At 40.1% G+C, this 26,975-nt stretch overlaps 1 protein-coding gene across 2 annotated transcripts in view; it reads right to left on the minus strand.

Annotated features, from left to right (window-relative positions):
* Window positions 1–26,975, minus strand: part of LOC124156472 (unextended protein) — a 182,047-nt gene that overhangs the window by 39,516 nt on the left and 115,556 nt on the right. For both annotated transcript variants that reach the window (XM_046531041.1, XM_046531042.1), the window contains exons 2-3: window positions 22,578–22,818; window positions 11,798–12,025 (exon numbers count right to left, since the gene is read on the minus strand). In XM_046531041.1, the coding sequence (XP_046386997.1) occupies window positions 11,798–12,025; window positions 22,578–22,818 (469 nt within the window). The remainder of the gene's footprint in view (window positions 1–11,797; window positions 12,026–22,577; window positions 22,819–26,975) is intronic.

Genomic DNA, 26,975 nt, shown 5'->3' on the forward strand with positions numbered 1-26,975 from the left:
GACTTACGCAAGGGGAATGCATAGAGGAGACCCAATTCCATCCCATAGAAGGCTGATTTCTGTTGCCACTTTGATCGCATTTTAATCGGAAAAATGTCCGCATCGCGGAAATGAGTGAAATACGATCTTTCCAATATTTTGCGGGATAATGTTTGTAATTGCGATGAATAGCGTTGAAAAGTTTTGAATTTGATAAAAAGCATCATCACGAATGTAAATTTCATTCGACACCCCTAATTATTCCTTATTTCCCCGTGAAACTCGGATCGATTTGTTTGTCAGCGACGCGAGTGGCGACTTTTGTAAACACATCAAATGCGCGGTGGGTGACAACACACTTAGAGGCATTATTGAGGATCCTCTTTTGTAATATTCGTACACCTGAATTACGTTTAAGAGGACGCGTATCTCCTGCTCGCTCGCTATTATCTTGTGACGGATTACTCGCGTAAAACTTACGCAATCATCTAGAAATTTTCATGGAAATCAGAGACATTTTGTGCGACATTTTCCTGTAACTCGAATGTAAAAAAATAGCTCAGTACTCACTGCAGTGAATGACTTAAAGCGCATTTTCTCTTATATAGATCAGTTTATTACTGCGATTAGTATATCAAACTGCGATTAGTTTATTACGCTGCATTAGGTATAATGCTGAAATTAACCGAAAAAAGTGGATTGGAAAGGAAACTCTAAATCCGTTTTTTAGATAAATTAGTCCATTATACTGCTCATAGTAAATAAAATTAGAAATAATATTTTTCAAAGGTTATTATTTCAAAGGAAGCAGTTTTTCACAATACTGTAAAATTATTGGAATGTTTACAGCATAAATATTTCCATCTAAACTTAATAAAAATGAAATAGTTATCAATAGTATTAGTTGTTTCGAGAATTCGAGAAAATCGCATAAAAATTCATAATGTATACTAAAAAAAGCCTCAGACTAAGGTCTACTGTATATAGACAAATCGAATACAACAGCACCCATTTACCCATATATGAGAAAATGCGCTAAAAATATACCTGAGAAAATAATGAATAGGTAAAATGATTATAGACAATCAAAGGCGGCTACTTTACCCCGCCGGCCTCGGTCACGGCGGGGTCTATTCTTCCCCTGCCAAACCGGAGGTCGCGGATTCGAGTCCCGCCTGAATAGGTTACCCCTATCCAGGGCACGGGTGTACTTGTACACTTCATTGTGTTAAATGTTATGAAAAACCCTGATTTAAACGGACAAATAGAGTTGTTTTTGGTGGTGAGGTAATAAATAAATTTGAAATACAGTCAAATATTGGCAACTACTTTTTAAATGTTAAAAACGAACTTTATACACCACGAAAATTTCAAGATGACAGCATGAGTTTTACGCAATTAATCCGATTAATATATCACCAAAGAAGACGGCGTCGGGTCGGGAAGGAGGCGTCCTCTCAAGTGTGTTCCAACCTTCTACTCGGCTTAGCGGAGAAAGAGTTCTCTCGTAGTTTTCCGTGGCGTTCTTGATTAGCGATAATCTCTCCATCTTTCGGGTTCTCGCCGCGTTGATTGTCTTAGGGTGAAACCGTCCCGATCGAGCGGTTTTCTTTGGTGATGGTGAGCGGTTTTCTTTGGTGACTTGCGTAAAACTCATGCTGTCATCTCGAAAATTTCATGGTGCAAGAAGTTCGTTTTTAACATTTTAAAAATATGAAAAAGTAGTTTTCAACATTTGACTGAACCTCAAATTTATTTATTTATTGTCACCCTAAGAAAATCATCACGCAGAGATACAGTTCCACCTAAAGGCATTCTTGATGCAGGGCTTGAAATAAGCAATTGAGAACTACTTGCGGTTGATACAGAGTAGGGCGACGCAAGTTCCGATCTCGAAAGAACGTGGAATGGATTATCTATTTATTGAGCCATGATACAAAACGGAAAAAGACAGGAGCTAGGTTGGAAAGTCTTCTTGAAGGGATACATTACAGAAGGGGATTAAATTGCATCATGTGAAGAAAGAGATTCGCAAAGGTGTATTGGAGCAAGTAAAAAGAAGAGGAATCAAAGTGTAATTGGATCATTGGAAAAAACGCCTTATACAGATTGAGACGGAAGCTATCACATACTATGAACTTCAATTTTAGAAAAATAAACCATTATGAAAGCCAAATGAGACCATGTGATTTCTCCATACACTCACTAACTGAGTAAAAACAAGCCTAAAAATACAACTTTTAGTAACTGAAAGACATTGTTCAAAGCAGCTGAAAACGAGATTAGTTTTAAGAGAAGAAGTTTAGGGAGTTCAAGTTGTAATCAAGATATTTTTGACCAATCAAAGTTCGAATTGAGATTACGACCGATAGTTATCAACATCATAAGAAAGCTGAATTACTAGTTATGCCAAATATAAAAATGGCGGGTGAAATCACAAATAAAACAAACAATAGATTTCATAAATCAGACGAGAGAAAATTGGCACCGAACGACGAAGCAACATCATTAACGCGAAATTAAAACCTACTTTACGCGACTGAGCTTAGATTTACAGCAATAGTGACATTGTAATCAGATTACCATTATTATATACGATATTAATATATGAAACGATAAGGCATCTATCTGTGAGATACTTACGAATATGGAGTATTCTAAAAGAAGCACTCAAAGGTTCATTAAAATTGATCATTGGGAAAGCAGACCAGAAAAGAATAGTATAATGGTGGACCAGAAGAGAATAGAAAAGAGTTCCGACACTAGAGCTGGAGGCAGATCCTGAAGATCAAACTGACGGATGGGTTGAGAAACCACAATGCACTCAGAATAATAGAGAGGAAAGGGAACTGCGGAGCACCATACGCCAAAGAAGGACAAGGTGGACAGGCTTATGTAATGGGATACAGTGATTACGTGAAAGATATATCGGAGAGAGAAATTGAAGGAAACGTCCCCGATGAAGACCAAGATAAGATCTCCTTGGGGCAGATCAAGAAGTGCAAAAGAACACCAGGAAGCTAACGGAAAGGGAAAAATATGTACTGTGCGATGCTCCATAACGTCACTCCTAGGATTGCAGTAGCATGAATAAATCAACATATTCAAAATACGATCAGCCTAGATTGCATTTAAAGCAAACTCAATATTTTAAGAAAACTGCATAGATACATATACGCTCACAAAATCAACCACACGAAAACTCCACGTCATGATCACGGCTTATTTGTAAATGGAACGTTCTATTACTCCATGGCCAACATCCAATGCTTTTCCCAGCAACAAATTAAAACAACAAAAAGAGAGATAAGGTGGAAGTAAACTGATACGCTTACCATGACGTCGTTTATGAAGGAATCCACGGAGGAACTCTGCATTCTGGGGACATCGGGGCAGCTCAAGGTAAACAAGAAACTGGCATTTATGTATAAACGGAATATACTTTCCGAAGATGATATGCCTAGCGTCATTCTCGTTTTATCATAATCACGGTGATGTTTAGCATACATCCATGTTTACACGGAACGAAAATGATATCCGCGACTGTTTTCGTTCATTATCGAAATCTATATATATAAAAGAAAGTCGAAAATCGTGTTAGTTAGAACACTTATAACTCGAGAACGGCTGCACCGATTTCAATGAGATTTGGTTCTTTGGATTCGTCTCAGGCGGGGTTAACATATAGGCTATTAAAAAAAGGATAATTTCACCAAAAAAAATTCATCTCTTTCTTAGTGACATGTTTTTAGGAGTTAGTAACGCAACAACAATTGATACAAAACTACAAATTAAATTATTTGTTTTGTTTTTACCAATTTAATAACTGAATTTTGTGGCAATATAACATTTTAATTACTAAATATATTCAAAATATTGAAATTGCATTTAAAAAAATTAATTAGAGCTGATTGTAAGCCCAGCTCGAGTTGACTCTTAACTACCGTGTTTGTAAACAAATCTCCAAGCAATTGTTGACAAACGGTAATGTCCGTGTTCCTGTCGAGGCGAAGACGAAGTCACTAACTATCTATCTGAATATTTAAAGTCCTTGGACGTACCTGGCTTACCACGATCTACAGCTAAAGGTAGGCTCTGTGTTAATAATCTTTCGAAACATACCCCAACCATAACTATCCAACGGAATGCGTTTGGTGATTTAAAAAAATTGATAATGAATGTGATTCGCGCGACTTTACTCAAAGGAAAACTCAAAGATGAGGAAGTTCTCATTCCGAAGATTCCATGATCCCAACTTATATGCCCTTTTGAGCTAAACGTATTCAATTTCCAATTCGTGTTGCACTCGTGATAACGATTAACAAATCGCATGGTCAGTCTTTCAGTTTTTGTGATGTTGGTGCTCACGTGCTAATGAACCCATGATTTTCTCATGATCAATTAAACGTGGTATGTTAACGAGTCGGTAAACCATCCGCTGTATTTCTTCCTTCACTTCAAGAGCGCAGCTAGGAAATAAGGATAGGGGGTTTTAAGGGACAGCAAATACTACGGGTCTGTAGGGTATAGAAAACTCGCTTAGGTAAGGGGGGGTTTTAACACCCAAAAACCCCCTCGCTGCGTCACTGCTTCACTTCGCTATATTTATTTAGCTTCATCCGCTTTATCCTGCGCCTGATAACAAAACAAAAACTGTAGTTTATCAGAAGGTGCTTGACGCAAGACATTAAACTCGAATGTGTAGGGCACACCGTGGTGCGTTTACGCATGCAGCACGTTTACGCAGTGCATTTCTTCCAAACAGAGATACTATACCTGGCGCGCCTAAAGTCATTTGATACGAATGTTGCTTCATAGGGGCATTTCTCACACGATTTTGAGCATCAGTCAAGCTTCGGTCTGGCGTTGTGTTAGCCTGCCCCGTGAACGGGCCAAGTTTACGCAACGGACTTGGACCTAAAAACATTTTTTTTACAGTTAATTACACAAATAGCCAACAACTGAATCCGTATAATTTTTATTTCATTAACTGCTTTTTGAAACCACAATGCCCAAAATCTCTTAAGCTAAAATGTAACAAAATTCATTGAAAAAAATCCGCGTAAACGTGCTCCGATCCACCCTATGTAGATTCAATAAAGAAAATGTCTTTCTGACAAACAATTTTGATACTCATTTACGTAGTTTTATTGAATTTGTATCCTTATTTTATTATAATAAATTAAACATGATTAAAAACGATACAGCCGCTCTTGATTTATTAATGGTGTAACTAAACTGTAAGTTCATTGATTGTTAGGCGTTACGAAGTTCGCCGGGTCAGCTAGTAAAGAGATAATCGAAGGACATAGAAATGACAACAAATTGAACTCTTCATGTCGTGGGCTAACGGTTAGGTGAAAAGGAGATGAACAAAAGTTCACGCACTATTTCCGGCTTTCAGTGGCAATAAAAGTAGTACGAACTGTAAAACTTGGAAGGGTTACTGTTACTAAGGCTCTGCTTATCACATGCTCGTAAACAAACTCAAACTACACGCTGCGAAATACTATGCGCTGCTGTAGATAGGTTGCTAGGGAAATATATTGGTCCCGAGTAGCAACATCAACAACTCTTTCATGAGGAGATTGCTTCAGACCACCGCTACCACAAAGTTAATAAATATAAACAACGTGACCAGTGGCGTCGACTCCATGGGGCCTGAGGGGGCCCGAGCCATGAGCCCCTCAAAAATTCGTTATGGGTGTGAGGAAAAAATGTGTCAGTGTCTTGTTGATTTTTCCCGGAGTGTCCAGATATCGAGATTCGAGTTTCCAGGGTTCTAATGTTGATCATATGACTATCCTAAATACTTAAAAAACTTATAACTTACTACTTATAAAATTTCCCGCGGCAAGATCTCCGGTTTGAGCCCCCCCAATATTTTTTGTAAGTCGGCATCCCTGAACGTGACGTCAGTGGTTTCGGTTGGAATTGGAACCTACTGTCTCAATAGCAAATGGTAAAGAGGGACATATGTGTTTACATATAATTATTAAAGTATTCTACTGATTACGGAAGGTTTTCATGGAGTACTTCAGAAGCATTCAGGCAGCCAACTTTTTCTTCATGTAATCCCCTCTTCAATTCACTGTAAGGCCTCCTCCCTTTCATTCTAACTAAAGATCCTATTCTATTCCTGCCTCTCCCTCGCTAACCCAGCATTCTACCCTGTAACTCTGTTTTCAACATCCCCAGCCCGCTGAGTACTCCATCCAACCATACTTTCTGTCTCCTACGTATCTCATCTAAAAGCTGCCTCTCCTCACTCAAACATGTCCAGCCCTTCGTCGTTCCTCCTCTCCGTCCACTGCACCTTTTATATTCTTCGCCACACCCACATCTCGAACGCCTCCAGTCTTTTATCGTCCTCCTTCCTAAGTGTCCACGTTTCTGTACCATAAAGCGCTACACTCTAGATCATACTCTTTACTTACCTTTTGTTTAAACTATTACGTAACTATCCTCTCATAATCTCCTTCCTGTTCACGAATGCCTCATTTGCTAACACAATTCTCTTCCTGACGTCCTTACTGCTGTATCCGTTTTCCTCTAATGTGCTGTCCAAATACTTGAATTGCTCAACCTGCTAAGTTTTTCCCAACCTCCTTCGGTATCACATTCCTCGCACGCGATGCTTTACAAAACAGCATAATCTTAGTCTTCTAGTGATTATTCTTCATCCCATACTCCTCGCATCGCTTGTCCAACGCATCCACTACAGCCTGCAGTCCCCTCGCTGACTGACTAATCAACGCCTGATCATCCGCGAACCTAACTGATTTAAAGATCAATCCTCCCACTTTTACTCCAGCTTCCAATTCATCCCACGCTTCTCTTACTATCTCCTCAGCGTAGGTTCACGTTAAAAAGCAGCGGCGATTGAGGACAGCAGTTCCTCACTCCTAGGCTAATGCTTGCCCACCCAGATTCTCCGTCCGCTACCCTCAGTTGCGCATTCAGAGTCACATACAGATTACGAATGAGTCGTCCATCCCTCCAATATACGCCTATTTTCTTGAGAATATCAATTAACTTGACCCAGTTCACTCTATCAAATGCTTTTTCAAAATCCACGAAACAGGCATAAACGTACTGGTCATATTCTAGGTTCCTCTCCATGAGGGACCTCATTATTGCAATTGCATCACGAGTTGACTACACTTTCCTAAAATCAAACTCATCTTCCCCCAAATAATATTTCGCCCACGCCTCCATTCACCTGTTCAATATCTTAAGTACCGCTACCGACGCGTGCGATATTAGGCTAATAGTCCAACAATCTCCGAATTCCAAATCTTTCTTCTTTTTCGGGAGCGGCATTAGAACCGTTTTCACGAAATCCTCCGGCCAACATCCCTCCTCATATATCCTGCGTACAAGTTCGAAAAACTTTATCTTACCATCCCTCCCTAGATCATCAGACGCTTCGATACAATTTTCTTGAAATTTTGGTTTCCTTAACCCTTTCTGTGTAACAATTTGAAAGACCGCGGCTTGCCCCCCACTATAGTCTATTCACTTTATGCTTGCGGGTGAGATTTCGTGAGAGTCCGGTCACTCTCGGATGGCTTCGCTGATAGGGGAGGGGTCGTACCAAGAGAGAGAGGAGGAGCGAACATAACGTTGCCAAATGTGCATGGCCGCCTTACTTTGTCACTTAAAACGTGTGAGTCATATGTAGCCACAGGTATTTTGGCTTCGGCGCCGAGACAATAAACCTACTCATTTGGAAGGTATTGAGGATAATCCCTTAATAGAAGCCCATGAAATTGTCAGCTACCGCGCTGAATGAGGCACCTTGGTGGAAGGCATACTTAGTCATATACAAGGAGAACGCGTGAGGTTTGGCAACACTGCTCCACAAGCAGATTCATGATGTTCACTCGGCGGAGGTCTGAGTGCGACCTACTGAGGCCACGCCTACTGTTTGCTGATTGGCAAAGGCAAAGTCACATGTCGAGAAACTTTCCCTCCCCTCATCTGCACTTGCTTTGGCCACACCAGCTCACCCGCATATATAAAATGAACAGAGTATAGTTTCGATCCTGAGCACGCCCTTGGTAGCACTCTCAACCGGTCTAACCAAGCCGGTCAGAGTGGAAAACATATCCGGCTGATCCAGCTCAGTTGCGCATATCAATTCTTCTTCGTCATCCGATTACCACTTTCTTTCACGAAGGTTCCGTTTTGTGTGCGGAATCGTCCATGGTACGCGGTTTTGGTTCTAAAATGTGGCCAAAATGTTCAAAGGTGGCTTTACTAATTCGGAACTTACTCACCCTCATTGAAATGGCTATCAACCGTAACTTCTCACCATAGCATTGGCTAATCCTGGCAAAGTTAAGCGTTCTCATCCTTCTCTCCGCAGAAAAACCCACGCTGAATCTTCTACTTAGATATAAATCGACCTAGTAAATTCCCAAATGGCAAATAATCCCTGTCGGTGTTCATTTTCCTTCGATTCAGCAGTGCCCGATATCGGGTTAAATTCGTAATCAACAGCGTCCGGGTACTATGATAAAAAATAATGATATCGTCTCCAATTCCATCTTAAGAAACTAGATTAACAAGACTAGATGGCGAAACGCACAGCGGAATGTAATCACACGGGAGGTAGACAAACGGAAGGAGTGGAGAATCGATATACGAAGATCAATATGCTTATTCGATGTTGGTAAACGCAACGCTCCCAGTGAGCTTACTTTCCCTTTTTAGGTAGGCTTGAGTTCAGACCGATCCGAGTTCGCTTGGTGAACGTAGCGAATGATGTAACACTCTGTTTAAGTCACTTTTGCGTCGAGAGATCGATTTGAGAAATAAATGTCCGATTCTGCGAATAGTTAATTACTTCTTACACTTACAATTAGTAGCATTTAGGTCATGGCCAAAATCGGACACAGTGTATTGGGATGCACACTTTCTTAATTTTGAGAGTGATAGCCTTTATGTACTAGTAGGTGTGCACATCTTCCAACATTATCCATCTGTCATCTTCCAACAGTAGCAGATATAGAAAATACTCAAGGAGGAGGCGCAAATGAAATCTTGAGCTACCTTTACTTTTACCCTAATAAATAATAATCAAGTCGCATGCAAAATTTAAGAAAGTTTTATTTAAACTGATTGTACACTAGGGCGGATCGCAAAAATCGATTTTTTTCAAATCCATCTGGCCCAATGAAAAAAAGTTGTGGGACCGATTAAAAATGAGGCCCGAAAAATTTAAGACCTCTACGTGAACCCCTGACCCTCGCTCAAATGCAATTTAGGGGGAGAGGGTCAAAATTCGAAAAATATAATATTTTATGGTCATTCATTGGGCCAAATGGATTTGAAAAAAAAAATCGATTTTTGCGATCCGCCCTATTGTACACCCATTAAAGACAATGCCATCTTACGATATAAAAGAGTTACAATTGTACTTCACCAACGTTAGGCAATGCGGGCGGCCCCCTTCTCTTTCCATCCCACACACCCCTTTGCCCTTGACCTTATATCACGTGCTCTCGAAGGGAACCACCACTGACCTTTCTCCCAACCCTCTCCCACCCCAACGCCGTCTGATTTTGTCCTTCACGTTTACGTCGCAAAAGGTATTCCAAACTGGTTGACACATTTTCACATCCACTTTCTCCGCCAAGTTCTTTTCGCACGGTTATGGGATCAAAGTATTTGAAGCTATCTAATAATTATTAAATAACCATATCTTTGAGAATACAGACAGAGAAGTAAGGAAGCAATTCATTAGAATGCTACTTACGGAGCATGTTTCCTTGATGGCAACGAAGATTGGACGTTGATAGCAGCAGAAATCTCAAGAGAAGAATCATTAAAAATGTGGTGTTATCGAAGAATTATGAAAATGTAATTGATCGACCGCGTAGGTAAAAAGGAAGAGTAATAGACAAGGGAAGTATTCTCAAAGCCATAAGAAGAAGTAGGCCATATCATAAAGCATGATGGCCTGGCGAAGACAGTCGTTTAAGGAGAGGTGGACGAACGAACATAGGGCAGATTATTATAAGGATGTAAAAGAGAAGAAATACGTTGCTATGAAAAGGCTAGCGAATAGGAGAGAGGAATGGAGAGCTGCAAATCTCACGATTGTTGACTTATGATGATGATCCACGTCGCGGCTCTTTGCTTTTTAAAATGTTGGATTTCTTGAAAGAACACAATAGCCTCATATTATACAGATAGACATGTATAATTACAAGTAAATAAGTATTATGAATCAGAAAAGCCCAGAATCCCATGGACAAATATTGTTAATGTTGGAGTTGGATCAGTAGAGCTGATTGACAAGATTAATTTAAAAATAGCAGGCTGTCTATTAAGGCCTGTTTACACGGTAAATTAACACGTACGGGTTAATGTCTAAATGTATGAATGCGAGAATGAACGCCAAAATGCACCGTGTAACCACCTAACTTGTGCAAATGCATGCACAGAAAGTAGAACCTCTTCTAATTTGGTTCATGCATTTGTACATGTTCCGTTCCGGTCCACAAAAATCATTCATGCAAACAGACATTAACTCGTACGTGTTAATGTATCGTGTAAACAGGCCATTACGGAGTTGAACTCCTCGAGCATTAGTGGGACGACTGATCGAGTAAAAAGATTCTAATTTGAGACTGACTTTCAAGGGTAAGTCTCCAATTCATTGGGTAAAGCTACATTGGTTGAAGTAAGAGTAAAAATAAAACGCTATTTCCCATGTAATTTTATTAAAATAGACATTGATTGTCCTCCCCCTTTTCGAGAAATAAGGCTCAAAATTACGCCGGAAATAGCTGTTTTCTTATCTGCTCCACGAAATCCTCAATATCAATGCAGAACCAACAACTCTTGCGCATGTTACAATTGACTATGATGGAAAGTGGTTCATAGAATACATGGCGAGGATAATATCATTTTTACCTCATGGCTATACTCACTAAGGGTTTAACATCATTGATAATAATTAACATTTGATGAAACATATTCACTTCAGTTAAGCTTCAGTAAGTCAAACGAATGTATGGCAATCATCCAAAATTTGACGTGCTTTCTCTCCGCATTAAAGCCTACATAGAATGGGCTAACTTCACAGGAAAACTATCAGAATTATTCAAATGGCCACCGAGTGATATTTTTCAGCAGTGAATTAGTTCTCAACAATGAGTGATGTATTTACAATGCAATAAAAAAATTGAAAGTTATTTTGCGCCGGATCCCATTCGCTCGCTGGGTACTGAAGGAGTGGCCTGCTATAGTCTATTCACTTTATGCTTGCGGGTGAGCTTTCGTGAGAGTTCGGTCACTCTCGGATGGCTTCGCTGATAGGGGAGGGGTCGTACCAAGAGAGAGAGGAGGAGCGAACATAACGTTGCCAAATGTGCATGGCCGCCTTACTTTGTCACTTAAAACGTGTGAGTCATATGTAGCCACAGGTATTTTGGCTTCGGCGCCGAGACAATAAACCTACTCATTTGGAAGGTATTGAGGATAATCCCTTAATAGAAGCCCATGAAATTGTCAGCTACCGCGCTGAATGAGGCACCTTGGTGGAAGGCATACTTAGTCATATACAAGGAGAACGCGTGAGGTTTGGCAACACTGCTCCACGAGCAGAGATTAATGATGTTCACTCGGCGGAGGTCTGAGAGCGACTCACTGAGGCCACGCCTACTGTTTGCTGATTGGCAAACGCAAAGTCACACGTCGAGAAAGTTTCCCTCCCCTCATCTCCACTTGCTTAGGCCACACCAGCTCACCCGCAGGGATAAAATGAACAGAGTATACGCAGCACCGACCCGACGTAGACACTCACCGGCGCGAAGGAGGTGGATGGGAATTCGCACGGTCCTCCAGGTTGTCCGGGCGTGGGCGTGAAGGCGACGAGGGTTCCGGCGGCGATGCGGGAGCCGATGAGGCGCAGGTCGAGGCGCGTGCCCGCCATCACCTCTGGCACGCCCTCCACGTCGTACAGCGTCGCCTCCTCCGAAGTCTCCACGCGAAGGCCGTACACGGAGCCCACGGACGGAGCGACGCCCGCCGCCTGTACAAAGAGAATAAACATCAATAATAATATTCTATTAAACCCAGGACTCGTTAATATACCTGTACGCAGTGGCGCAGCGTGGGGGGATTTTGGGGGATAAAAACCCCCCCAGATCTCAGAGAAATTTTTAAATTTAATCCATTTTACTTAATGGATTAGTATTACTTATGGAATAGTGTGGGGATTAATCAAATATCACTCAGAAAGCCGCAAAACTCGTCATTTTGAACCATTAATCTTAAAATTTTCAGGTGGAGGGCCCCCACAACTCCCACTTACCCTGGAGGGTATGCAACCCACCTACCCTTGAATTGATCTCTCCAAGAAAGTTTTTATTTTACAATGAAATCTGCATGATTTAAATTTTCAATTTTACTGAAAGAAACTGTTCGACTAGGGTTGTTAACGAATTGTTCATATATTCCTCAGTCTTACGAGTTTAATTTGTGAGAGAATTGTAGCAGACCGTTGCTTCGCTTCACCAGACAGTAGGGCGAATCGAAAAAAATCGATATTTTTTCGTGGAAAACTTCCTCATTAAAAAAAAAGTCTCGCGATATAAACTCAGAATAAGGCCCAAAAAATTTGAGACGTTTAAGCCAAACCTTGAGCCTCGCTCCATGAGATTTTACGGTGATTGGGGATAGAGAATGTAAAAATGTATAATTTTATATTCATTCCCAACAGATTTTGCCTAGTAATGTCCCATGGTAGGACGAAAATTTTGTCCATTTATCGTATCTGCGACCGTTTAGCCACATATCGACCGCTCCTAGCCGCAAAGTAGTATCTCAAAATATAATTCCGTTCATGCGTATCTTGAATTTCTGGTCCAGAAAATCGTATGTGTAAAATTTGAGGCATATAGTCATCGTATAACTTATTCATCATTGTAAATCGTATTACATCGTAAACTTCGACCATAAAATAGTATTTAAGAATACCAGTCCAGAAAGCCGCATTTCGGCCAATAATTCAATTTTCGCTATGTCAAATCGATTTCATAATTTTTTTTTATCATAAATATTTCATGAAAAACATTTTCGTTTTTATCTCAATATTCTAACATTTTGTTCAAGATAAGTCTCGCAAATTTAAAAGACTCCTTTTTGTGAAAAGGTCGAAATCGAAAAAAATTGATTTTTCAGAGATTGTCACCCAACGCGCATTTAAATGGGGTTTCAAAAGTCACCACTCGCGTAGCTGACGGACAGCGTAATCGGAGTTTCATTGGGAAATAACGTATAATTTAGGGTATTAACAGAATTTTTTCTATATGATGATAGATCAGTAAAAAGACACGAAAATGTTGCTTGAAAATGTAGGCCCGTTAACCTTGGTTAAGTTTATAAAGGGGCAAATATGTTAACGAAAATGATCGAAGGGCATAATGACAGCAACAAAATATGCAAGCACGATAACGAGGGGACTGCATGTAGGAGGCCTAATTCCATCCCACAGATGGTTTATTTTTTTATTTATTCTCAAACCACCGAATACAGCTCATATTGGCCGTTTTAATCGGGGTATTCAACAACTTTAACAAGTAAACGTACACGAACAACCTTGCCCTGGTCAGGGGAAACCTACCCAGGCGGGACTCGAACCTGAGACCTCTTGTTTGGCAGGCGAGGACGTTACCCCGCCGCCACCGAAGCCTGCAACGATTCTGTCGCCCCTTCAGTCGCATTTTAATAGGTTTTCAAAAATGCCCTCGGTGATGAGTACAATACGATCCACTTTTTTTGAACAATATTTTGCAGTAAATTGTTTTTAATTGAGAGGACTAGCACAGAAATGTTATAAAATTTTACCGATCACATCATCATATAGAAAAATTTCGGTTAATACCCTAAATTATACGTTATTTCCCAATGAAACTCCGATTACGCTGTCCGCCAGCGACGCGAGTGGTGACTTTTGTAAACCCATTTAAATGCGAGGCGGGTGACAATACATTTATGAGGCCATCTTTAGGATCTTTTTTTTGTAATAGTCCTGAACAATACGCTCGCCGGATGTGAGCGCGGATAGGTCACGGGACGAATGGAGGAGAGTGAAGAAGGCTTCCCTTTCTCATGAGCGGAGTCTTAAGGCCGTTTTACACGGGGCACGGAATTGCGCAGGTTAGAGCTGCATTAATTTCTAAAATGGCGTGGAATTGCGCGAATGCATGAACGAAATTAGAACAGGGGCTATTTTGCCGTCTCGCATCCACGCATTCTCGCAAGTGTTCTAGCAATTCACCGCTTTACACGACGCAATTTGGATTGCGCCTTCGCACGTACGTCACATTGCGCAATTCCGTGTACCGTGTAAAACGGCCTTTAGAGTTTTTGTGCTCGGGGAGGGGGGGGGGGGAAGGAGGGTGAGGGGCATCAATCCTTCCGGGGGTTTAGGGCTGTGGAAGAACCCCTCAGGGAAACGGGGGGGGGGGTCCCCCGGGATAATCCCTTATAAATTTTGATTAATTTAGCCTCTGAAAATAGCATTTTATATACTGTCTGATCGAGACTAAAATGTTTTTGTACTTCTACACTTTTTTTTTTTAACAAATAACGATTTAAGTAGGGGACCTGGCTCCCCCTGTCTCCCAATAACTGCGCCCATGCACCCCTCTTCTTACAAGAGGAACGAACCTGCCAGGAGACTACACCATTGCAGAAATATCGTATTTGTGGTCAACATTGCAAAAGAAACTTATTTAATGCTAGTTATGCAATGCATGAATAAAATTGGAATTATTATGCCAGAATATAGACTGGCTTCAAAGCAAACCTGATATCCAAGCAGATATAAGTTTAAAAAAAACTGCATTTACAAAAGTAATCTAATTTTTAGAGTCATGTCTGTGAAAAATATTAAAACTAGCAGTCCATAGCTGTGGGTCCTATATTTATGCACAAAAATAAAATGGTTACAAATATAACGTCATACAATAGCATTTTATCAGCTAATTTTGAGCTCGACTATCATTGGTTGTTTTAAAAAACATAACATTCAATTTTTCTCTGAACACTCGGTTGTGCAACCAATCCTATTTTATCCATTTTTATGGCACAATTCTTTGCGTGACAGTTTCCCGAAGAAAGTTTCTTTTGAAAATATAACTTTTATTTCGTTTCCGGGTAATTTCCGCCAATTTCATCACACAAGGTTAATTATGCCCCATTAATTATTTTATTTCAATGGAATTGAGTTTCAGATGCACCACCCCTAAAGGCGTGTTCACACGATCCATTTACCAATGCGGGCATATTCGTAAATACATTCACAATCAAAATGGTACCCCGCAAGCACTTACAACTACGTAACTCCACGATTGTATGCCTAGGAAATAGGCCCTGTTCTAATTTATTGCAACCATCCGAGCGTTTGCCCAGCCATGAACATACACGGGTAAATGGATGATGAAAAACGGCTTGTGGCACTGAGTCGTTGATCACAGGAGATGAATGAAAGATAAAAGGGAATTCCACAGTAGGACAAGGGATTATTGATGGTTATCGTTGGCTAGTAACGGAGTCGTCGTTGTTGATCGGATTGTTTGGGGAGTCGCCATTACTGTAGATATTGAGTTGGGGGTTGTAGATGATTGCGAATCTGTTTAAGCTGTGCTTCGTGCAATAAAAATTTATTTTAAAAACTTTATTTAACCGCTCCTCCTCTCTGGTCAGCTGGCAACCTGGCAAGATGCCCAAAACGTGTCACTTCATGCAGTGACTCGTAAATCTACGTCGCTGGTGCACAGCAACTGCATTCCAGTGATTTCGCAGCGATCCCCAAATTGCTCACCAATAGGGTGGTTTCCTATTATTTTTTTTATTGCCAAAATCGAAAGATTATTACTCCTGGAGTACGTATTTCACGTTTTTATATTTTTAAATGACAATATCTATTTTTCGCGATTAAAGGAAAAGGGAAAAATTTCAAGCGCGCGAAAACGCGACGGCTAAGTATGAATGCTGGTAAAACTCCGTGTGACGTCGCTCTGGTTCCCGCTGCCGCAAGTGAGGTGACCTTGGGGCGAGGCTTTGAGCGCTGATACGACGCAGGATGCTAGCAGGTAGCAGAGTACCCTGCTAGTAGGTAGCGCTTGGCTTAAATAAGGGATATTAAACCCTTATTAAACGAAGGAAACTTTCCGACTCTAGGCAGTTTTAATAGGTGATAATTAAGAGATATTTCCCTGAAGTCTGTGCCTCATGCATGCATTTATAATCTCAGACGATGTGAAACTCTTATCTACCCGTAGAGAAACTAGGTCCCTGTGACGTCACATGGAGTGGCATCACATGTGCGCCAATCTGGCCTTTTTCAAAAGAGGTTAAAATTGACCATTGCCATTCGTCTAAACTGGGATTTCTTAAACCAAGTAATTTGTATACTTACTCTAATGGTGGGTAACGAATCGCAATCAATGCCTTCCGTTTTCTTTGATGAAGGAAACTACCCTATTGTGACCGTAGAGTGCCCGCATCATTTGGAGCGCCTCCGTGGTCCGCTGCGGAAGAGGCCCTTTTCAGTCGCCATTCCGACCGCACCCCCCACCCCAACTATTAACTATTGGCGCATTCGGGGGTGATTCCCGGAAGTACCCCTTCCCCCTATTTCCCCGCATAACGCGCGGAATCCCATGCACCGGGGCGTGCCAGGGTCACTCCCACAAGGTCACGGCTCGCTTTCTGCACGCTTCAGTGCCCCCCTCTTTGCCGCGTCGCATCGGAAGCTGCGCGATTAACTAATTCGCGAATGAGGTAAGAGGACGCATATTACTACCACTCGCGCGATTCTAATTCATTTAGCGGAATGCCAATAAGAAGTAACTCACACAGCATTATAAATAAAACTCCTTTCGGCGCGACCGTAGTTGGACCGCGTAGGAGGTCAGCGCGCGATGAAAGTTTTGAAAAATATGTAAAATTACTGCAAAAATACAATTTAAAAACATAATTTTATTTGTACTTACACCAACAAGAAATAATTAATAAGAAATTCATGATTTTACAGAAAAAAACCAATTAATTGGACTTCGATTTTTGGACGATGAAACCGTCTTTCATTCACCAATCTAACACATACTTTGGACCGTATACAGGCAACAAAGCGAAATATCCGCCAGAATATTTCACCTCTTTCAGAAAACATTCATTCAATCTTTTTTTTCGTTAAAACTTTCGCGGGTGCTCGTCATGTTGAATTAAAACTTTTGGGCTATGTCGCCGCGTCAGATTTTGGGTCTGACGCGTCCCAAAATCTGACGCGGCGACATAGCCCAAAAGTTTTAATTCAACATTCATTCAATCTTCTCCAATAACGAAGATTTCTTGGCGCGGAGTTAAGAAGCCGCAAAATTGAAATGTAACATCAATTAAATCAACACTATCGTTTGCTAGTAATATAAACCCCCATGAAAAAATTGTATAAAACTGTTTCAAATTTGTATACATTGCCATGGCAATGTATAAGGATGTATAAAAATTTGAAACCGTTTTATACAATTTTTTCATAGGGGAAGCTTGGTTTGTATCTCATTTAACTACTGTCATTTACTCATTGCTTTCAATGTTTACTTGGTTCAATATTGGAATACTTGAAGTTAACGTTTTGGAGGAATAAAACGGAACATTTTTGACGGCGATTTACTAAGCACTTCTGAGGTCTGGAAGAAAGGCTTACGCGGTGAGTCGCAGTAGTTTCATAGCTTCAACTGTTAATAAAGTTGAGCGTTTGCAATGTTGGGGCTAAGGTGACACCGGAACGTAAAGTGAGACTAATAACCACATACTGTGGAAATTGCCGTAGATGAGGAGGATGAAAAAGTTATAGGCGCTATTTGCCAAGACTGCTGCATCTTCTAGTATCCATAAATTTAATAAACCTGTCAATTATTCAGGATAAATATTTCACACGACTGATGACGAAATAAACATATAATGCTATGAAAAAGTGGAACTGAGAGGAGTACATAAATTTTTCTCAAACTGGGACAAATAGTGTACTGGCACCACGTAAACGCATTGTTTACTGGACTCTGACGTCACATTCAGCCAACATGGCGATGGGTCGTTTGGAGCGCAAGATTACTATACGATTTTCAAAGTGGAATTTTACGAATAATACGCAGGTCAGAGATGAACTGCTTTCACAGTGATTTTCAGCATGAAGGCTATTTTTTTATCGCATAATAATCCATTTCAGGGGAATTCCCCATTGGCGAATAAGGAGTTCCAACTCCGGTTCACCCCTCCTTTTTCCCCAAAAACACTAAATTCGATAGCAACAAATGAGATTAAAAAGATGGAGCTCACGGGGGATAGTTGGTTCTAATTTTCGTTGGGACGCAAGTCATCATTCTCAAGAGAGGAGACTGACTGACGGAGGAGAATGACTGGGGAAACAAATGAGGAAGGAAATATGAGTGCAAGGGAGAGGGTAAAGATGGAGGGAAGAAAAACGTTTGACGGGATTTGTGGTGCTTTTGTTGGTGCGGTTGATCTCAGGTGCACATTATCCACGAAAATCCCAAATGCACTTTTGCTAAGTCCTCAAGCTCTGGCGGAGGGGGGTTTGGAGCACAAGATTACTAAACAATTACATTACAATTTTCAAAGTGGAATTTTATGAATAATACGCAGGTAAGAGAAGATCTGCTTGCACTACAATTTTCAGTGCGGAGATTATTTTTTTTATCGCATAATCATCCATTGTCAGTGGAATTCCCAATTGTTGCCAAGACCTCTAAAGAAATGACTTTACCGTTTTCCGATTTCACAGCTCGACTATATGCAAGGGGGACGTTTTGAGTTTTACGTTGGAGGGGGGGGGATGGAAGGGGCAACAACACTATGGATGGTTTTAGGGGCTATGTAATATCCCACAGTGAAACAGGGGCATCCCCACGAATCTTCCCTGGAAAATTTGTTAAAATTAGCCTCAGAAAACAATATTTTAAATACTATTTAAGATAACTGGTGGTTTCCGGCGACACTTCGTGGAATTTACTGAAAATTTTGAATGAATAACTTAAACTTTATTTTTCCACAGATTTCCACAGAAAAAATACTATCTTAGACTAAAATTATAATAATAATAATTTATTTACTCCTAATTTTTTTTACATCTGAATACAAAAAAAACAAGGAAGGAGCTTTAGGTGGTCTCCAAGGTCACAGGACCAGAATTGAGCCACCATCAAAAAACAAAATGTATGCCAATAAAAACATAATACGCAGTAAATGATACATGAGTGTTTTAGATAAATAACATCAAAATAAATTTTCAACTATTTCTCGCGAGAAAAGCCAGTCTTTAGCAAGTCTTGACATTACATTTGAGGTTTTATTTTTTTTTAATTCTAGCGGGCAGTAAATGAAGTAACTTTGGCCCCATGTAAAGAAAACAGCGTTTATATAACGTTAACTTAGGTCTGTTTCCGACTATAAATGACTCTCTCCTTAAATTATATTTGTCACATCCACTCGGCATATTTCCACTTCTGGCAAAAAACAATTTAAGCACTTTGAATAAATACAAATGCCTTAGTGACAACAAATTTAGGGCCACAAACAACGGAAATGAGTGCTCATAGTAATTTTTAGACAATTTTACCCTAATTATTTATTTTTTTTGCAAAACAAGTGCACACTTAAATGTGCTCATGTATGCACTGCCCCAGTAGATTATACCATAAGAAATATTAGAAAAAAATATTTAAACTTGTGAAATTTTTGCTATCATTGTATGCACTTAAATTTACAGGTTTCGTACTTTTTTCGGACATATTACCATTTAATTTTGGGGGTAGGCTCCCACTGCCTCCCCCCAAAACTCCGCCCATGACTATATGACAAAATTTCACCCATTCCGTGGAGTAGTTCCACACACATCAACTTCGCTCCTCTCCATATCTCACTCCATTTGGGAGCGTGCTCCAGGCTCAACTCGAGCCCCACGCAATCCCTCCCGAAATATCCACCTTTGGATTTGGATCCAAAGTGTCCGTCCACCTGGCGCTCTCGCTATCTCGATACCATCGCACCGTAACCACCACCGAGACGCGAGCAAGCAGCCGTGACGTCACGACGAGAAGGGTTAGGAGGACTTTGCCTCACGTCGCACAACGGTCCAGAATGATGAAAAGTGCGCCACCGTAACTAAAAACCCGAAACCTAAGCACAGCACTCAAAAGGTTTTTGAGGTCACTGATTCGGTCACGGAACTTAAAAAAAAAATCAAAAATTTTGCGAAAACTAAAAAATTTGAAATCGTGTTTTTTGGGTAGGTATTCTCGCAATCTTGTCACCTGCAAAATCTACCCCGAATGTAAAATTTGTAAGCCAAAAACCACAGATAGCCAAATGTGATGATTGATGTACAGCAAGCACGATATTTATGATTTTCTCGAAATGAGACATCAAATACATACATACTCCTGAAGTCCTTGTTCCAAGTAACTTGTAATGGCTACAAGCAACGTACGGAATGAGCAGGAGTAGGTTTGCATTCATTTTTCAAGCATAAATTTCGCAGCTGCAAACTTCTGGAAGTTATCTAACAGGAATTTCAGAGCTTTAAATTACGGAGGGAATCTAAATTAATTATTTGTAAATATGGCTTAGGTAAAACAGTATGGCACTTTTTCCCAATGGCATAATTAAATTTCACTTTCAATATTAAAAGTGCTCAATTTATCGCAAAAATATAATTAAAATACGATAGTTATGCGTTGTCATTAAAAAAATTATTTTGTGACAAATTCTATTTCCAGTTTACATATTTCAAATAGGATTAAGTAGCAGCTTCTGAAGTGGAGGCTTACTTAAATACGCACTGGGAATACAACGACAGTCAATACTGTGCTCACTTTCAGACGGGCCTGAGCCTGAGCCGACGCCAAAGTCGACTATTTGGCTCCAAAACCTGGTCAAAAGTATATGCCACGCAGATATTCTCATCTATGGTGCGAAATTAGTTATGCTGTCAGAAAATTTCATTTTAAGAAAAAATAACAAAATTGAAGCAAAAGAATAGGGTAGTTTCCTTCATCAAAGAAAACGAAATGCATTTATTGCGATTCCTTACCCACCATTAGAGTATTCATAATATACAAATTATTTGGTTTTAGAAATCCCAGTTTAGAAGAATGTTAATGGTCAATTTCAACCTCATTTGAAAAAGGCCAGATTGGCGCCCATGCGATGCTACTCCACGTGATGTCAAAGGGACTTAGTTTCTACACGAGTAGATAGGAGTTTTACATCGTCTGAGATTACCAATGCATGCATGAGGCACAGAGCTCAGGGAGCTATCTCATAATAATAGATATCGTCAAATTATTACGGAGGCTTCCGCGGTGAGTTGATTGGTGATGGTTTTCCGGGTTTACACCGCGTTGATTCATGTTTTTGCGGACGACAGTTTCGGGCGCGTTCCAGCTCCCGTCTTCGGGTCCAAAAAAAGACCCGAAGACGGGAGCTGGAACGCGCCCGAAACTGTCGTCCGCAAAAACATGAATCAACGCGGTGTAAACCCGGAAAACCATCACCAATAGATATCGTCATTCAAAAATATAAGAGCATGAAATGCGCACTCCAGGAGTAATAATCTTTCGATTTAGGCAATGAAAAAAATAGGAAACCACCCTATTTGGTACTCCATGGGTCATGTTCTATATGACCTTTGCCCTAAAATCATACCGGACTTTCAGAACGCTTTTTCCAAACTTCCTTCGCTGAGTGACATCTGGAATAGTCATTTTAATTGGCTTTTTTCATCCATTTACCTACTTCCAACTTTTCTACGTGAATGCTTTAATTGCAAAGATCGCAGCATTAAAATGCGCACTAGTTATGTCGAGATTAATTAACTCGACAGTGAATGGGAGATGGAAATTTTTAATATTGTGGTCACTGTAAAATTGCAATAGAAACCAAGCAAATGATCAACACCAAACATTAGTTAATCGGCTAATACTCGTCTTCATCTTCACTTTTACTTTGTATTTCACTTTCCTCATTTTCGTAGTTTAAAAAAAATAATATCTTGAAGGAGTGATAGGATAGCTAAAGATTATTTACTACGTAGTCTACTTATTTTTATTTGAAATTTCCTTAAGCCAAAGGATATAGATCTGAAGTCTTCGGATGTTTGTTGAGCACATCCGCATTACTATCAAAGCTCAAAACAATCTGAAACTGTTCAGATTATGCTATTTGAATGCTTATTCCTTGCTACCTTATCATTTGGTTGATTATACAATGGCAAAAATACCATGACGAACTATCGCTGGGCCATAAGCCAATATTTTACGCCACGGAAGGCCTGTGAGATACCAAAAATAACAAACTTGTAAGCAAAACACTTCACAACGTAAAATGGAATGGTATTTTGACGGCTCAACATTAATGTAGGCGAATAAATAAATGTAAAAAAATTAATCCCGTTATTTTCAGAATACACTTTGCACAGAATTCATCGAGTGTAGAGTACACCATTGTAATGTATTCGTGGTTCGGTGCTTCGCAACTGGGTACCGTTGGGGTCTCACCTCGTTGGCGGCCGTGGAGGTGCTGGTTTCATCCGGTGGTGGTACGTAGTAGGCATAGTCTGGAGACCCCCCACCTCCTCCTCCTGCGCCGCCGTCGCTTGCTCCTCGGGTGCGGCCGTCCGGGCGCTGCGACGCGGAGATGGCGGGCCGCAGCGTGGAGACCACGGGCTGCGGAGCCGCCGCGCCCTGCGCCCTCCGCTTCCACCGCATCCGACTGCCGCTCCTCTCCTCCGCATTCGCCCTGAAGATAAAGATAACATAAAGATTTGTAGAAAGCCCATCTCACCTCTCAATGTTTTCTTTTTCGCCTTCATTTATAAAATCAATCCAATTTCATGTTAACTATTCACTATAAATATCAATAAATAAATACATATGAAAACGGTAAGTCACAAGCACTTAATGAACTGAAACACATAAAAGGAACAATCGCACAGGAAAAATTATATCTGTAGCTTTCGACGCTATCGGCTTCTTTCTCAAAGTCCAGAAAAGGAATTTATTTTTTTTTTAAGAAATTTAACTTCGACAAAGACATGACATACGCGCTGCATTAAATGCAGAATTGCTGAATGTAAAGTGAATATTTTGTGTGATATTGCGCACTCTGTTAACTGTGTGATTATTCATACATAAATATAACTCACGACCCTGGTTTTTATGAGTGCGTTGCTGAACAAATTGACAACTGACACTTGTTCTTAGGCTGAATCACCCAAAAAAATTTGCTATGAGTGTGACAATTTAAATAATTCCGATTGTGCCGGAATCCTGAGTCTGATGAAATCCTTGCGTAGAAGACGGAACAATTTAATCAGCCCAATCGCGAGAAACGATGGTCGAATGAAAAATATCGTTGATGGAAATGCGGAAAAGAAAATAGCCAGATGTAGGCAATGGTTGAAATAGATGGAGCAGATGATGAATGGTGTAAATCAAAAGAATTATGTAGGTGTTAAACGATTGACCGATAGGAGAACTGAGTGGAGTCAAACCGATCTTAAAATTGATTAAAATCCAAAGATCCGAGCGTGATGGAGTGTATTTTTTCCATATTGCAATAAACACTCGCAATTTCCAAGATTAAAAACTTTATTTCCGATCTACTAGCGGCGCAAAAAAGAAAGAACGCTGAACTTCAACACTTTGCGTGCCATGGACGTAATATTACATCCTGTTAATATTTCTGAAGATTGCCATGGGCGTAATGTTACGTCTTTCTATTTTATTGACTTTTTTTTGCGTGAAGCTGTAATATTTCGCCCGTGGAACTTTTCCAGTTTACTGCTTAGTGGTTCTGTTATTTCAAAAATCAACTGCTCGATGGAAAAAGAGTTCTTTTAATGTCTTGAGAACGAAAAGTCCTCTGTAGCTACCGGCACTATTTTCTCAGCCTACTTTGTGAGTAAATTCTTTGGAGGAAAGAACCGTTCGTTGAGGGTGCGGTGACCCTTTTTGTCATCCAGGATTTTGAACGATTTGCTTGGAACAATGCTTTTGTATTATTTCCACGGTTTAAATAGTTCAAATTGAGCGTAGTAAAAAATATTATGCATTTTATGGCGGTACATCATTTGTTGCGACTTTTTTATTTTTTTAAATCAGTAGGTTTTCATTATTAAAATATATATTTAAAAGTTAGCGATAAATGTTATTCAACTCATTCATAAAGAAGAGCAAAGTCCGTTTTTATTAAAATACAGATCGATATAAATATATTTTTGATATTCATGGTGAAATAAAAACACAGTACTATTCCACAACCTTATATTTTTGCAGTCTACTAGTTTCAACGTTTACACTTCAAGGTTGTGGAATAGTACTGTGTTTTTATTTCACCATGAATATCTCATCGTTCCACCAAGTAACGCCTAAATCTGTTGATTATATTTTTGATGCTAATATTAAAAAAAAAAAAATTGCGAATTGATTAAAAATGGCTCGATTTTTCAGTAGGACTTAGAAGTTAGCGGCTGGCACTCTAAGCATTTGCACAAAATCCTGCCGAAGCTCCATAGGGTAGTGTCATATATCTTTTCTTCCACGGCAATGCACTACACCGAAACGACAAAACGATATTCATTTTCTTTTCTACACTTCGAAAATTGAAATCTACATCTTTCGGCCATTTGAAAAAATCAAATAATGGGTAAAATTTAATTTTTAAAGAGCTATTTGTAATGCGAAGATGTCGTTCTGTCATTAAAAAATACAATGAAATGCAGCAATCAAGTATTTAGCCCGCGACGAGATGAAGAAGACGACAGTTTCGCCGTTCTCATAGTTTTTTCGCGTGTTCTTCTTCACTCTTTCGACCGTAGAAGCTAAACGTTTAGGTTTAAACAATGTTTAATGATTCATTGTTGTAGTCAAATAAAGGACGAGTGAAACGTAACACGACACGACAATAAAATGCTTTAAGTCCAGTGTTTTATATTTTTTGCGCCCATAGTAGGTCGGAAATAAAGTTTATTATTGTTGTACAGAGCAATTTCTCTTGTGCAATGTAATCGTTTGTATTTTGCTTATTTATTTTTGTTCTTCCGCTGAGTTTATCTTGTTTCCTTAACGTATTGTAGAAGTTGCTGATTGATGACTTGCTTTAAGAAGGACGTTCTCCATCTTGTTTCTGATTAAGTATTATTAAAATTGATGAACTTGAATATCCTGTCGTCTTAATAAACCTAAGAAAAATCAAGAATTGCAAGTGGAAAATTGCAATTGCTATTTACAATATGGAAAAAAGCATCGTCATCTTCAAGGTACAAAGTGGTTCCTCATTTTTTCACGTATAACCATTTTTATCACCATTTCGTACCTTGATGATGATATAGTAACATCGAAACCTAGGTCGGAAATGAATTTTATAAAATTGCAAGTGTTTATTTCAACTAAGGATTGATGACTGCTAACGAGTGGAATGGATGTTGACGTCCAGCTTTACCCGAAGAAGAGCACAGAGGACTAGTGGACACTTGCAAAATAGGCAGGTTAAACGCAAGCGGATTACTTAATTGGCATCCTCGAAAATCCGCAGCAAAGAGCTCCAAAATTTCGCAGATCGCAAAAAGACGCGGCGACCTTCCCCGTCGCTCGCTCCGCAAATAAGGTCGTTCCGGGCGGACGCGAGCCAAAACGCAGTCCCCGACGTCTTTTTCGCACAGTTGGCGAGTTTCACCCTATAAATTTCACTCTGATAAATCAATACCACCGCTAAGAGTATATGTATACGCAAAGTGAACTTCACATGCGCATTGCTGGTAAGATATTTTCACATCATCACCATGAGTCCAAAATCCGAAGATTGGTCTGACGCAGCTCTGCGCTCACATATCCGCAATTCCGGTCATACTTTCTAACACATTTCGTCTCTTTCACATCCAGAACAACCTATGCTATGTTGCTTATTATTTGGGGCCATTCTTTTCTATTCTTCCCATTTACTCGTCCTTCCACGATTTTTTTCAACAGGCCATCATGTCTCATAATGTGGCCAACTAAATTGTCCCGTCTTCTACTTTGGGGATTTTTAGAAGACTTCTCTTTTCTCCCACTCTTCTCAGAACTTCCTCCTTACCAACTCGGAAGATCTATTTTATCTTCTTCATTCGTATGCTGCACCAAATTTCGAATGCTTCTTTTCTCGATAATTCTGCTGCTGTCATCGTCCATTCCTCGCTTCCTTAAAGAAACATACTCCACACGTTGCATCTGATGAATTGTTTCCTTAATTATATGCTTGCATGCTGTCAGCAGTTTATTATTTTCGTAGAATGTCATCTTCGCCAAAGCTATTTTTATCCTGATTTCCTTCTAGCTTCGCCCGTCTCCAGTTATTCGCCTGCCAAGGTTGTCAAAACTCTTTCACCTTTTCTAGCTTCTCGTTTCTGACGTATGATCGAGTCTTCTATGAAGCCTGAATCACACAATCATTTTTTTTCGTCGCGAAAGTGATCACTATCGCGATCACTAGGCGAAATGATCGTCGCCGGCAATTGTTTTTCGCGATCGCGATGAGGATTCCCATCGCGATTTTTCATCACTAGTCCGGTCGCTTTTTCCGTCGCTAAAACAGTCACTAAAACCCCATATCAGCCAATCGGAACGCATGCCCGTATGGAGCGATTGCAGCGCAACGTTTGACAATTGTGGGAACGACATGGATAAACAAACACGCTATATATTTTCGTGATGCGGGTCCTATGACAACGAAATGTGATATCGGAAATGATGCGAAAAGCGACGGCGGGAGGGACCGTGTGATTCAGAAAAATCATCACTAGAGTGATCGCTTTTCGCGACGGGAAAAGTGATCGCGATAGTGATTACTTTCGCGACAAAAAAATGATCGTGTGATTCAGGCTTAACATTCCCGGGCTGCTCCCCCCACGCTCGCTA

The sequence above is a fragment of the Ischnura elegans genome, chromosome 3 (genome assembly GCF_921293095.1).
Source record: "Ischnura elegans chromosome 3, ioIscEleg1.1, whole genome shotgun sequence".
NCBI classification, from domain to species: Eukaryota; Metazoa; Arthropoda; class Insecta; order Odonata; family Coenagrionidae; genus Ischnura; species Ischnura elegans.